We start from the raw sequence: 14,411 nt of genomic DNA, 5'->3' as shown, positions 1-14,411 counted from the left end.
AACCGTTCCTTTATAGGGGTTGTCTTGATAATTGCCTCATTTCCACCTGTTGTCTGTTCCATTTGCACAACAGTAGGTGAAATTGATTCACAACCAGTGTTGCTTTCTAACTGGACAGGTTGATTTCCCAGAAGTGTGACTGACTTGGAGTTACATTGTGTTGTTTACACAAATTCTACAAATTCTAAATGTTTCACACACATCTTCAGTCCAACAGCACAGAAGATTTTTACAATCACCAGTTTCAACCCAAGATCAGTGTCACTAATTCAGTACCTGACCAACAGTAAATTGTGATCACAATCTCTCCTTCTGTTTCTGAGTTGTGGTGCTTAATAATGTCCAGAAAAGCGTTTTTGCAGAACATTGTGATGTCACAGTGAAATTGGCCTTTGACCTTTTGGATATAAAATGTTACCACTTTGTCATTTTATCCAATTAGACATTTGTGTAAAATTGTATCACAGATGAACAGACAAGCCGAAAACATATTGCCTCCACTAATGGTGATAAAACCTCCATATTTATTTTATTACCAAGAGTTTAATACTCAAAAAGTCACCTAATGTCCTTCATCAAGACACAAGCAAACAACAAACCAACTCTTACGCAAACCAGGTTTAAGAATTGTTGAATACTCGTGAACATTTGCAGTCTTTAAATGTTGACCATGAATGTTAGCAATGAGTAACACTGCTTATACAAAACCACACAAAATGTGAATGATAATACTCAGACACACAAGCACATACACACAATACATTTACACACAGACACGCCTCTGCATTTCAACCAAAAAAAGATGGACTATCTTTGACCAACTATGAAAGCCTCGCTGCAGCCATCACATCCGCCCAGTGGGCTGAGAATGTTCCTGCTAAAAGTGCTTTTCCTGTCACCCACACAATAGGTGGAGCCTCCGAAGACGTCATTCCAACCTGCTGTCCCAACCATCTCCAGAAGAAGAGGGAGACCCTGAGTGTGTCCAAGAAGACTTCCAGTCCAGAGTTAAGTTATGGGCTACGTTCCCAAAACTTCCAAAATCTTCTCCTATTCCATCAGAAAGCTCCCTCCAATCAGGTAATGGAAGTCTTGGTCCACCCTTTGTACCTCGGGCTGTTCCTGCAATCTATCTCATTAATCTAATAAACTGAAAGATTCATATTGACTTATTCAGCTCCTTTTTTTTCTTCAAAAGTGCTGCTTGCAAAAGATTTGCCTCTTCACAGAGATTTAATAATAAAACTACACTTTTAGTGTTGATTAACGGAGCGATTTGTTTTTAAAGATTTTCACAGAAACAAAAAAGTCACAGTTTCAACCCTGAGCGAGTTTAGCTGTGGGTCTGTGAGGACCACGGCTATCAAGGCTGGTTATCAACTCCAGTTGCAGAGTCAGATGGTGTGTAATTTATTCATTTTATTTCCACTGATGTGGGTCAAGGCCTGAAAAATGTACATAAAGCATACTGAGTGTGTTCATGAGGGAGGGAGAGCACGTGAGAGTAAATATTCATTGCATCCACAATGTGTGAATACTTGAGTATCTGTGTAGGATTTTGTGTCTGCAGTTGATACAGAAGCTGATAGCTCATTTCCACCAGGCTCCCATCACTCCGCAGGGAGGACAGCACAACATGCTGTAGTCTCCAAGCAGGAGAGACAATGGGAGGTGCACACAATTCACCACTGTTAGCACAGTAATTTCCAAACAAGTTCTCACAGCGAGGATGACACTCGCATCTGGATTCCCTCAAGTGTGCTGCAATGCAAGAGTGGGATGGTTAGGGCCTCTTAACAACCAGTTGATGTAACAGACCGAGCAGTACCAAGAACAGGGAGCCACAGTGTACTGTATAGTAGTGTGTGCAACGCTGCAGCTCCTCAAAGGAATTGCAAAACTGAGTTAAAAAATAGCACGATATTTATCACCATGTTCTTGTCCGAAAAGCTGCATTCCTCCCACGTTCTAGATCTCCAATAGGTGATGAAGGGTCATGGATGAACAGCGGTCTAACAGTTCCTTTTGTGACGCCAGACTGAACAGACACGAGTCAGTGCGCTAAATGTCCAGTAACCTCATTTGTCATAGACATATGGATATGTTTAAATAGGCCAGAGGCTACATGCATGGTTGTGTTAGTGATTAATCCATGTAATAACCATGTCAATAGCCATATCATGCATATCATGGAAAACATATCGGGGACATGAGGTCAGACAAATACGCTCCCTGTGAGTTTGATAGGCAGATGTAGGTATGAAATATGTTATAATGAAAATGTCTGCTCTTCCGTGGTTCTAGACAAGATTTCATGAAGTAATGTTTTGGTTTTATACATCCAACTCAGTCAAAAGCACCATATGACAACTAGCTTCTGTAGCTCGTCTGAAAATGATATAAAAAGAACAAAATGTTTCTGTTTTGGTCTGGTTGGAGCTGAATGAATTGGTCTTACAGTGAAATCTGTTGTGAGAGCTGTGTGGGGCAGACAGCAGGCAGGCAGACAGGCAAACTGTCTACAAGAGATTTTGTCCAGTTACTGAAACACATTTCACTTGTGTGATCACACAGGCCTCACTGCAGCTGCTCTGTGCCACAGGGACACTGCTGTCATGTAAAAGACATTATCAGGTAGCTGAACAGGTGTGGGCCATATGATGAATCCGTGTTGATTGAGAAAGTGCTAGAAGCCACTCAGCCATCGATAATAAGCAACTCTGTACTGGCCTGGCGACAGTTCTGGTAGTAGTTTTAATGGGATTGGATTTGAGCTTTTGGCTTACATAGATGTATGGGATGATTAAATTAAATGGAATTTGTGCCTGGATCTGCACAATGTACTTTCCTCATTAATGTGTCACTGCTGAAAAAAAAAAAATATATATATATATATCTGGGCCTCTTTCCCAGCAGATCAAGGGCCCAGTTGAGATGAGGCATCTGTGATCCAGGACATACTGATCAGTACTCAGAACACGGCTCTGCTCGGTTCAGCAGCCTGCTGCAATGCAAAGACTGGCTCTGTCCATGGTGCTGAAACTCACTCTGCTATAATACATCTAAGACTCAAGTCCTTAATCGCTCCCGATTTGTAACTTAAAGCACTTTATTTCTCTTCCACCATATTGTTTGACTGTTTGAGTTCTTAGTGTGAAAATTATTCACTGTGTTGCGCTCACAAATCGAAGGCCGTGTCTGCAATTGACACTCTCGATATCAAAATGCGCTGTCCACAAATGTTTGTTTTTTTTCATTATTGATTAATTTGCTGGTTACACTTTTGATTAATCAGTTGATCATGAATTGTTGAAACTATTGATTAACTGTCAATATTTCAAATATAATTTTTGTCAATTAACTAATTCATTAATTATTTGGTCTAAACCAACATTAGTTGTGTGTAAATTCATCAGTTAGTGATTTGAAAAATGTTGATGCTACATAAGCTATAACTTGTAAACCAACACTGCTAATTTTCGTTTTAATTAAATATAAAATGAAAATTTTAGGACTATTGGCCAGATATAATGAGAAAAATAAATGTCATTATGGGCTGAGAAACAGAAATGGGCTTTGCCGCATCTTTAAACCGGACAGTACGGTGACAGTCAGTGATTGTGCAAAGTGCTGATTCTTAAACCCGAAGTTACTGCTCCTTTAGACAGACATAATAAATGGATCAGTGTGTGAAACATCTCATCCACAGAACTTGAAATGGGCCATAAATGTGTGGAGCCCTGATCATGTCCCTTACATTAGGTTTGTTATGGCATTTATATTATATTACTAATTTGTGCCTTACATGTGTCAAGCTATTGTTTCTTTGTATAAAGGTCCATTAATTGATCGGTGACCAAAACTGGCTAAGGATCTAACTGCTGTTGTATTTGGCTTGATATATAAAACAAAAAAAAACTATTTCAAAAAAAAATTGAAAATGGAGTAACCTGTGTACCAGTGCACAGTAAAGTGAATTGAGACTCACTCCCTTTCCTCTTTTAAACTCGCACACAGCCAGTCAGGCAACATAATGAAAAGCTTCGATTCATTTTTTTTTATGACTGTATTCCTTCAAGTACAGTTATTTGATCTGGCAATGTATTTAATTTACCATCTCCTGAGAGACCCTGGCAGAGTTGTTCAATAACACTGTACTGTAAGTGGCTATCAGACAGACTACAAAAGGCCTTACATCACTTTCCTTTGACTCTATAGTGGCTCAAAGTTTGTCACCCTGCCATAACATCGTATCTCACCTAACTTAGCAACATGAGCTTTATCTGCCTGGTGTTCATCTTTTTCACTCTCTCATTCCCTCCTTTATCTTTGCCTCCTTTCTGCCTGTCTCCTATGTTTCTAGGTCCCAGACAGGAGTGTGTATCACTGACAGAGCTTACGACTCGCCTCTTCATCTATATCAGACTAGCAGATTTGTTAGGAAAGGAACACTGAGACTATGAGCAGATGCAACTCGGTACAATACATCAATTTATGGGTGTCTGTGACTGAAAGAGGAAGAGATGGGGATAATGCGTTAGGGGAAACCCAACAGTTGAATAATTCACCTGCACAACGTTAAGGGAGGTGTGAGTGACACATTTAAAAACAAATGGTTGAATTGATGATCAGAGGCCAAGATATGCTCACCTTGATTCATTGTCATGGGCAAAGCTCCAAACTGCACATTCGCCATTATTCCACCTGAAAACATCTTTCATAGTGTCCTGATGTCCCCAGTTTGTAACCAAGGCTTTCTGTATTCTGCAGACCCTCTTCTAATGACATCACTACAAATTCATCATCGTCCAAAGTCTTAATCTGATTTGTTCTCATGACGAGTAAACCGAATGTGAAAAATTGGTGAAATGTTCCTTTAAAAGTTTTACAACTATAGGAGCATTCAAATGGAGAAGGTGAAAACAGATTGTCATCACGGTATAAAGGACAACAATTAATGTTCTTGCATGTATCATATTGATTAGAACTCACATACATGTTATGAATTACGATTCACTATTTTTCAAATCATGAAGAATTTTTCTTTCTTAACCTTCCACACTTTTAGGAAAGAAGTTCAATGCATCAGTGAGTCGATCAGTAGAAGACTAATCTACAAAAATGGTATAACTGCTTAATCATTTATTAAACAAAAGGGTGGTTAAAAAAACAGTAACTAAGTAATACAAAATATGAATTAGCTGTCAAGACAATGCAACATACAGTTGTTTGTGTTTACTCCTTGTTTGCCTTTCATCAGGTTTAAATTTCTGCCATCCTTAAAACAGGATGTAAAACCTATTCAGTCTGAAATTTGATTTTTGATGTCAGAGTTCGACTGAACTCACTGACAAAGAAGAATTTCAAGAGCAGCACCTACTCACAAATAACTAACTGCACTCAATACATTGTATTAAGTGTCCACTGTGAGGATTGAGCTGTCTCGAGCAGGATTCAAGTCTCCGCAAGTTCATTTCTATGGATGTTGGCATGAACGGCTGCCTGAAAGGAAGAGTTCAATACAAGTAATTGGGTAAAACATACCATCCGATAAGCAATGAGAGGAAAAGAAGAAAATGATTGAGGAAAAAATCAGTCAGGTGAAGATCAAGCAAAAAGGGAGATTCAGCGTTCTTGGTTAAACTCAATCACTTTACGTAAGATTGATGGAAAACTGAACCAGTACTGGAGCTCCTTCAGAGGCTTTCCAAATCAGACCAGCCACTTCCTCCTGCTCCTGGTCTCCTACAGACTATCCATCATCTCACGGTGGCCAGTTTGTAATTTGGATAACATCTTGGCTTTCTCTGAATAAAAGCTGCCGCCTCCTCATCTCGTTTTCTCCTCTCTCTGTTCCCCTCTCCTCCATTTCCTCTGTGCCTCACTAATTTGGTCTCCTGTCCTTCCCTCTCCGGCTCCTTTTTCCTGCTCTCCTGCAAAATGTGTCTCCACTGTTTCACAGACTCAATGCCCAGAGGAGCTTCCTCTCTCAGCTCTTTACCCTTCACAACATAGCGCATGCAACTTCCTGAACTCCATTTAACCTCGGTCTTTAGAGACTAAGTAGCTCCATTACATGCAGCCTTTACACTGGGGTCTCTGACAGGTGTGCAAGGCTGCTCGGCTCTGTTCTCCGAGGGCTGTCTGTTCAACTGTCTGACTGTCTCGTTTCTCGCCCGTTCTTGACTGCGAGTTTGCGACTTTAAATCTGAACAAACCTGACAGTCCTTCCGCAGATGAATGCATACATGGATGCACTTGCCAAAAACCAGACAGACACCATGTAAGGCACACAAACAACAGCCGCAGCAACACATGGCTCAAACATTTTCAAAAGCCTAATCTGCTGCCGCATTCGCAAGGGAGCAGGCATGATGTAGGACTTGTGTTGTTGGAATCATTTTCCTGCCCCATTTCCATGGGCGACTGAAAGACAGTGAAGGAATCCACAGAGAACAGAACTCAACAAGGCGTCCAGATGCAGCCTATCCCCATTCACCGCTCAGTAGTTGTGGATCCACAGTGTGACAGTACAGTACTGTACATTCAGTTATGTTACAGGATGAATGAAATTTTGTATTTAAGCACTAACACAGTTTTTTTTTTTTGTGGCCTCATTTTGTTTAGAGGGGAAAAAACAAGTATGTGATGAATTAGTTATATTTATGCTTTGTTCTGTATCCTACTAGTGTAATAATCATTTGATTCGTCGCCATCGATTTTTATACTCACAAGACACAATGACAAACAAACTTCAAGATTCATGAAGGGATAGTGCTGAGTGATATAGTGACAAATACCAGGTGGAGGTAATTGATTCATTAATTGATCAACCAATAGTTAATCAGCAATTAAAGAAAAGATAGGTGCCCCTATTAAACAAAAATACCTTCTGGATTTAACAATTTTCTGCTTTTCTTGATTTTATATAATTTCAAATGAATATTTTTCAGATATAGACTATTTGCTGGTAAAAAAAAAAAAAAGGAATCTGAAGACTGATGTGAATTTTTCACAATTCTTGAACATTTCATGAACACAGATTTAATTAAATCAAATCTATAGATCGGAAACTAACAAAAGTGACATAAAAAAAGTAAAAACTACTTCAATGCTTCTTTCCATAGATTCTTTAAGAACTCTACAGGAATGCTGAACACCATTATTCTTAAATATATTCCCTCAAACTCTCCATGATACTTTAAAGTTAGTGCTCAGCTGTTGAAATCTCACAACTGTGAAGGCCACAGCATATGGTTCGCATCATTTCCATCAAACCATCCAGTAACGCCTTCTGTCCTGAATAGGGGTATCTGCCTCATTGTGTTTTTCACCTCATTTATTCAGAATTTTTCTTCAATGTGTCACCCATCTGTATGAATATATTCCAGTATAAAACAGCTCAGAAAGTGCTGTGACAGAGCCTTTTATTTCATATAATTCACCAGCCACACTACTGAATGACTGAATTAACCTATGCTTGTGGTCATGGACCGACAGATACACTGGCCCACAAAAGTTGTCTGGACACCTAAAAATCTATGAATTCCATTGCATTACATTAAAATAAAAGACATTTAATGTAAAGAAATACAACACAACCACACTTGTCAAGCTAAATATTCCACAGAAATATGTTTGTTGGGTTTTGATAATAAAACCATAGAAAAACTGTTTGAAGTAGTTAGGGACTCAATAGTGGCTTTATTGTAGATCAGAGTGTTTTAATATTTGGTAGAACTGTTTTACAACGTCTAGGAGTGAAATAGTTTTCCTGCCTCCATGTTTCAGCAGCAAAGCTTTCAGTTCATTCCCACCTAGACAAGCTCACATTTTTTTTCTCCATTACATACCATTGGAACGTATGGGATTTAGGCCAGAGCTGTGGGAGGGCGATCCAAGACTTTAAATTTCTCCCGGGCAAAATAGTCTTTCAACAGGTGGATGTTGTGCTTTACCACTGAAACAAAAGTCGTCGAGACTTTGACGTGCCCACTTCCAATCTTTACTGTACCCTCAATGCAGTATGCTTAGACTATTTCCCTTGGCTTTATCCACACAACCTTTTCGCCATCAGATTTATGTAGGTTGAATTAAGATTCATCCGAAAGTAACACGTATTAAAAAGCTGCTGTCTCTCTGTGCATGTTCTTTTAAAAATTTTATTCTGGCTGACTTATTCTTTGAGCTCATGATGGTTTCCTCTATGTTACTCTCCGTCTGTACCCATGATGGCCAACGAGCTGAGATCTGGTAACGCTTTTTGATTTCTAGAGCAATCTCTGTTTCTGTTTCTCTCACATTGTCTTGATTTCCAATCTACTGCAGGTCTTTCTGGGTGTGCTTGTGCAGTGTTTTCCATTGTTAATCACTTTGACAGTAAAACTGTGGAGGATGGAAGTCTTTTTATAGAATGGCCATCTTTAGGCAAACAAATGATGCTTGACCTTTTCTCTGAGCTCACTTCACTCGTCTTTGAGAGCTTGCAGTTGCTTTTAACTAACTTGTTCCAAGGTCATTTACGGTTTATGTAAAAAATCAGTTATGATTATGTTCACACAAGTGCCAGTAGCAGAGCGAGCAGTTCATCTCATTAACGATGGACATGATCCATTAATTTTGATAATCAAGACTTGTCAGAATACTTTATTGTTTAAATTTTGAGGGATATGTTCATGCTTTCTCAGGTAACAACCTGATGTATTTATTTTTGTTGTGCTCAATGTATTTTTCTATGAATATGGCAGATATTTCGTTAGGCAACCAGGAAGCTCCTCTCGAGATGGCTGAGTATTTCTTCTTGGCCTCCGTGTGGACCTGAATGAATAGCTCTCCAGTGGTTACTACTAACAGGTGGCCTTGACTGACTCACAGTCCCTTAAGGCTGATCGTGATGAATGAGTCGTGACTCTAACTTGAATTACAGCTCCACCACTGAAAACAGGAAGTGAGGACTTAATTAGGCTGGGCTTGATGGAGGTGCAGGTGTTTTTTCTGGAGACCAAAACTTCTACAGCATGTTTCTACTGTCTATCCAGATACTGTGAGTTTGTTCTTGTCTGTCATCCATAAGTGTACACGTAGCTTCATGTATTCTCCTCAAAGAACAACTCAAAATCAGAGAACCCAAGTATACAAATGCTCACCTGCAAAGGTTGCATCACATGGGGACTTATAAGGACAAACAGGAAGCCACAAAGTTCAATGTGTGAATTGGGGTTACACTAATCCACTATGTTCATTATTAGTTCATCTGCAGCTTAGTTTCCTGGAAAATAGGTCAATGCCTATCACAATTTTCCAGAGTTGGTGGCGATGTAGGTTTTAATGCATTTTGTTTGATTCAAAATTGTCCCCATAACACTTCCCATGGTAATGAAACAGTTAATGGAAAGTGTAGTAGTTAGTAATAGTAATAACTGGCTAAACAGAGTGGACCTGTAATAGAGGTATTATTTTCTGGTTTCTCACTTATTTCAACTTTTTTAGACTTAAAAAAGTCTCACTTCTCGGTCACTGCTGCTCCTTCGGAGTTGCTGAACACAGCAAACTCATCCTTTCTCTAGCCTGCTGAAGAAGTTAACAGTCATTCAGAGAAAGTGATTGACTGGCAGACAGACAGAATTAAGGTGCCTTAATGGCATCAAACCACAATGAACGCCTGTTTTTTTTTTCATAAAATGTTGTATTTTTAAACATTTTGAAAAACACATTTAATTCCTTTGTTGGTCTCATGTTAGAGGAGAACATTGTTACCATCGTCAAGTCTGCATAAATAAAAAGTTACCTCCAGCAACTGGTTAATTTTGGTCAGCACAAAGACTGGAAACACGAGGAAAACCAAGAAGCTCAGCATATAAACCACTGCAATTTGTCCAATTTACACAATAAATGAGATGCAATGAGTTGATAAATGAGCTTTAGAGATGCTAAGAGGTGGATGTTGATGAATTTTAATTCCTTCAAACTGGCAGGCTGTTCACCCCTGTTTTTAATCTTTAGCTTAGCATAAAGACGGATGGATGGATGAATTGGACGGATGGCTAAGTAATGTGATGCATCTATTTATATCACAACAGCAGTGAACGTCCACAGCAAATACTTCGCTTCCAACTTTTCTTTATCTCCCTCTTCTACACTCTTGAGTATTTGACTGCCTCACTACAAGATGGACAAAAAAGATTCCTTAAATTCGCTACCTGTCATCACCAGGTTGGTATTAAGATTCTTCTTGTGAAAATGTTTCTCACTTGTTCAGCTGCTCTCCTTCAGCTGAGGTCTGCAGTCAAACCTCTAACTACTCTATGTTGTTCACCTTTAACCTTCCTTTTCACCTGAAAAGGTTGACATGGTTTCATAATTCAGATTCTCTGTGTTTTGGTAGGCAGAGCAGAGACTGGGTGTTGACAGAAGCAAGATTTACCAGACAAGAAAGTCTTTTAAAGTTGCGTTGGTTCATTCAGTACGTATGAATGACATTTGTTTTTGTTTTATTCTACAGCAAATCATTTCAAATCCAAAACTGGGCTTTAAATCATTGTTACATAAGAAATTCCTGTGGTAGTAATACCATTTTGTGTACATTATTACGTACAACAAATCCTTGTTGAATGGGGAGCACATTATATAAGAAGAGCTGACTCAGAATTTACCATATTTACCCATCAAGGCCTAAGTATAGAGAGGAATTATGCTCAAGACATTGCTCTGGTTTGGGGTGAGTCATCGTCACATCCCAATATCAGCTTTCACAAGGTTTGATAAACCTCCTTGTTCATTATGGGGGCTCCACTTATACCTGCAGTCCTCAGAGATTCTTCTGATGTCAGATGTGAGAGGATTATCTGGTATCAGTGAGAGCAGGGGAGGAGGATGAGCCCTTAAAAAAAAACAACAGATCAGCGGGCGCCCGTGGTTCAACACTGTCCTGTAACTGGGCAAAGTGAGTCCAACTGTTTGTGGGCTTAAATCGACATGAGAGTAAAGATCCACCATGCCGGAGTAGTTTCAAACAAAATGACAGCTCTTTGACTACAAGAGGGAGGACAAGTCGGGCGGCAGGTGAAATGTGATTTTCTTGATGAATTGTTATCGTATTTTTTTTTGTGTGTCATGCATGAGTTTTCATCAAAGGAGTAGCTGATCAGTTGCATCTAGAGCTTATGAATTAAATTAATGAAATAGTTGGTCAACAGAAAATGTATTTACAACAACTTTAATCATTTATTTCTCTTATCTTTTTATTTACAGAGCCAAACATTTTCTAGTTCTCACATCTCAAGGAGGATGTAGGCTGTTTTTATGTGTTTTATTACTTTTGAAACGGAATATTTTTGGGTTTTCGACTATTGGTCAAATCAAGCAGGAAAGCTAAAGACATCCACTTTGGCTTTTGGGCATTTTCTTTATTTTTTTTTACATTTTTTGACATTCTATTCTAAATTATGAATAATTTAACCAGAAAACAGATGGAAATAGTTTTAAATTACAGCCGTATCTGCACCATATTTGATATATTTATACCATTTATATGTATACTGAAATAGAGTGGATATTCCCTGTGTACTTGTCCTGAAATGTATCTAATCCAATGCTTTCCAAACTTCTAGTGCTCATCACCAGTGCTCTTCTCGCTGTGTGCATCTTTCTGTAGGACAGAGAAATTACTTTATGGAATGAAGCCACAGGCCTGCCTGGACAAGCTCTCTGTCCGCAAAGCATCAAGGTGTCCTCTCCACACCATTACCTTGGCCGACACTCTGCAATGACAAAGTGGAACTTTGAGTGAAAGTGACATTTTATTAGCAGGGGAATCTAAGGGGCCATTGTCTAAATGAACTGACTAAACAAGTTTTTATATTACCGCTCCTGTTACCAAACTTATGTTCCAAACAACTCTGAAATATAGTTGTACATCTGCAAATCAAGGAGGATGCCTCAATTCCAGAATAAGAGTAAATATCATCAGAGTCAAACTGAAACACGTGTTATTCCTCACACTTAATAAAAAGTAGGTTTGGATTACTGGACACTTGGACTGAGACCAACATTGACTTGTCCTTCTCTGAGACTCTGCAGCTCCTGTTGTACGATTATGGCACCCTCATTCAAGAGAAAACATTGCTCTAATTCTCCGAGATGGTCAGCAGTAACTGTTGTCTCTATTGACTCTACTCCCCAGTGTTGAGTAAGAGGCTGAATACACAGTCAGCCTCTGCAGCTGCAAGGGCCACTGTATTGGGAGAAAAAAGGCCATCTTTGCCAAAGTAATCCTTTGGCAAAGACTGGTGCCCCAGACGTTACAGCAGTGATGATCCACACAGAGGAGGAGGGGGGTGGGTGATGTTGTGTACTTTGGGTCACCAGACGCTGACATTGTCCTCGGAGTGACGCTAGTATTTACTCCGTCTTTCATTTGTATAGTATGCTCACGTCTTGTACAGTAATGTATTGTGGGTATTACAGTGTTAGAGGCTGATGTTCGGTGCTCCCTAGCAGCTTTAGCTCTCATCACCAGCATGGCTGATCTGCAAAACTGCTGTGTTGTTTATTCAGGTGTGTCAAAGACCCAGTGTGACAACATCACATCCACCTATGTGCGAATTAAATCATCCTGGGGAGGGCCGAGTTCAGCATGGGTCCATTTAAAATGTGCCATGGCCAGTTGCAGAGTGCAGACAGGTGATATTTCAGAGATGAGAAAAGTCTCATTAGAGAAGAGTTGAAAGGTGAACGACAATTTTCTGAATCATTCACTCGAGCATTCTTCATGTGCGTAAAACTCGCCATGTGTGGGAGTAAGCAATGACTCTTTCCAAGCCCACACAATATGACCATAAATAGCCCCACTTACGTAAAAATCCAAGCACACTTTCACTGAAGTCATAATTCAGGAGTGAGAAGCTCACAGCTAACACAGCAAGACTCACGTTATCTGCAGGAAGCTCATCAGAGAAGTGCAGAAAACGACTGCTCCCTGGTGTTCTGTTATTAATGAAAGATCAATTCATTAGCCCATTTCATATGCACAGAGATGACTGGCAGACCACGGAGCTACAAACGAGGGCTCCATGTTGGAAAGCACACCTGCAGGATCCGTGAGCTGTCTGAATCAAGTCCTTGTGAGTACAAGGAACTGTGCTGAACTGAGGGTATTTCCACCTATAGCCTGCATCACGTGGACGGGTGGTCATTGATCTCAACAGTGATCGGTTCAGTAGGGGGGGGGGGGGGGGGTGTCAGTGCTGTCAATACGGCAGGCACAGAGCTCTATAGGCTTATACGATAAGATGTGCATGTGCCTTTTTTAAAACGCAGCGCATCACAAAACGTCAAGCTAAAAACCCATGTGTCTCCCTAATAACAGCTGCTAACGGTGACAACAAATGCTTTTAACCGGGACCACACATGCATGCGGAATTTGCGATGCTAAATGAATGCGTTGAAGGCAAAAGACACAGTAAAAGTTACACACGGTGATATCATATTAAACGGCCTACACGCGGATTATTGCCTCCACGTCAACCCAAAGGGCTACATGTGTCTTCACGAGGCGCAAATCTGGTGGGGGAATGCAGTTATTCATAGACGCTGATATGGCACATTAATTTTCAATTTGCAACCCCGCGATTCAGTGTTACAGTCAATAGTCTCCATCCAATGTTGGAAGCATATGCGCTAATTATCCCTCGGTGTTCAGACGTCCCACTGGGCAAGCAGGGATCTTTGCATCGCAAAAGAAGCGCCATCATAAACACACACTTATAGCAAATAAAATACAGAGACAATGACACGTCTGTCTTACCTGTGCCGTGAGCCAAATCGATGCCCGGTTCGGTGAGTATGTTCGGGTCACTTTGAGATCTGCCTCGTTGCAGACAGCCGTCTAGTCCATCCGATGTAGCCATGGGGAGACAGCACAGGAATCCTGAATAAAATATTGAAAACCCAACCGGAGGCAGGCAAGGTCAGGAGGAAAGCAGCGAGCGAGTGTAGATTTAATTCGCTCTGACAACAGCCGCTTTGAGCATCTACCAGGGAGCCATGGCTGAGCTGAAATTCCGTGTGTGTGTGTGTGTGTGTGTGTGTGTGTGTGTGTGTGTGTGTGTGTGTGTGTGTGAGTGAGTGTGAGTGTGTGTCTGGGCTCGAGATGATGTGTGGATGTGGGAGGGGTGATATGCCCTCGATGATGCCAACGGGTTGATGATGCCCATCCCTGTCCAACAACACGACCAAATATTCAGCACACCAACTAACATGCTGCACATATGAATAAATACCCTACATATAGGAAACTTCTTGAAATATTTATATGTTTTATGTCTTTGGGAAACGCACCAGTAACACAAATCCTTTCGTTCCCGTCGCACCATTTATTCAGGGTCGATACGCTTGACTATAGTTATTATACT

The 14,411-nt window shown here is 40.3% G+C and overlaps 1 protein-coding gene across 3 annotated transcripts in view; it reads right to left on the bottom strand.

The window, feature by feature from the left end:
• The window catches only part of phactr3a (phosphatase and actin regulator 3a), a 38,030-nt gene extending 23,934 nt beyond the window's left edge, over nt 1-14,096 (bottom strand). For 2 of the 3 annotated variants that reach the window (XM_069140430.1, XM_069140431.1), the window contains exon 1: nt 13,805-14,096. In XM_069140430.1, coding sequence (XP_068996531.1) covers nt 13,805-13,907 — 103 coding nt within the window. In that variant the 5' untranslated portion in view covers nt 13,908-14,096. The remainder of the gene's footprint in view (nt 1-13,804) is intronic. The other variant, XM_069140428.1, reaches the window with a different exon arrangement.
• Between the last annotated feature and the right edge of the window lie 315 nt (nt 14,097-14,411).

The sequence above is a fragment of the Embiotoca jacksoni genome, unplaced genomic scaffold (assembly GCF_022577435.1).
Source record: "Embiotoca jacksoni isolate LCO1_2020_lvr unplaced genomic scaffold, fEmbJac1.0.p SCAF_9, whole genome shotgun sequence".
NCBI lineage: Eukaryota > Metazoa > Chordata > Actinopteri > Embiotocidae > Embiotoca > Embiotoca jacksoni.
This window is presented reverse-complemented; position numbering and strand designations above follow the sequence as displayed.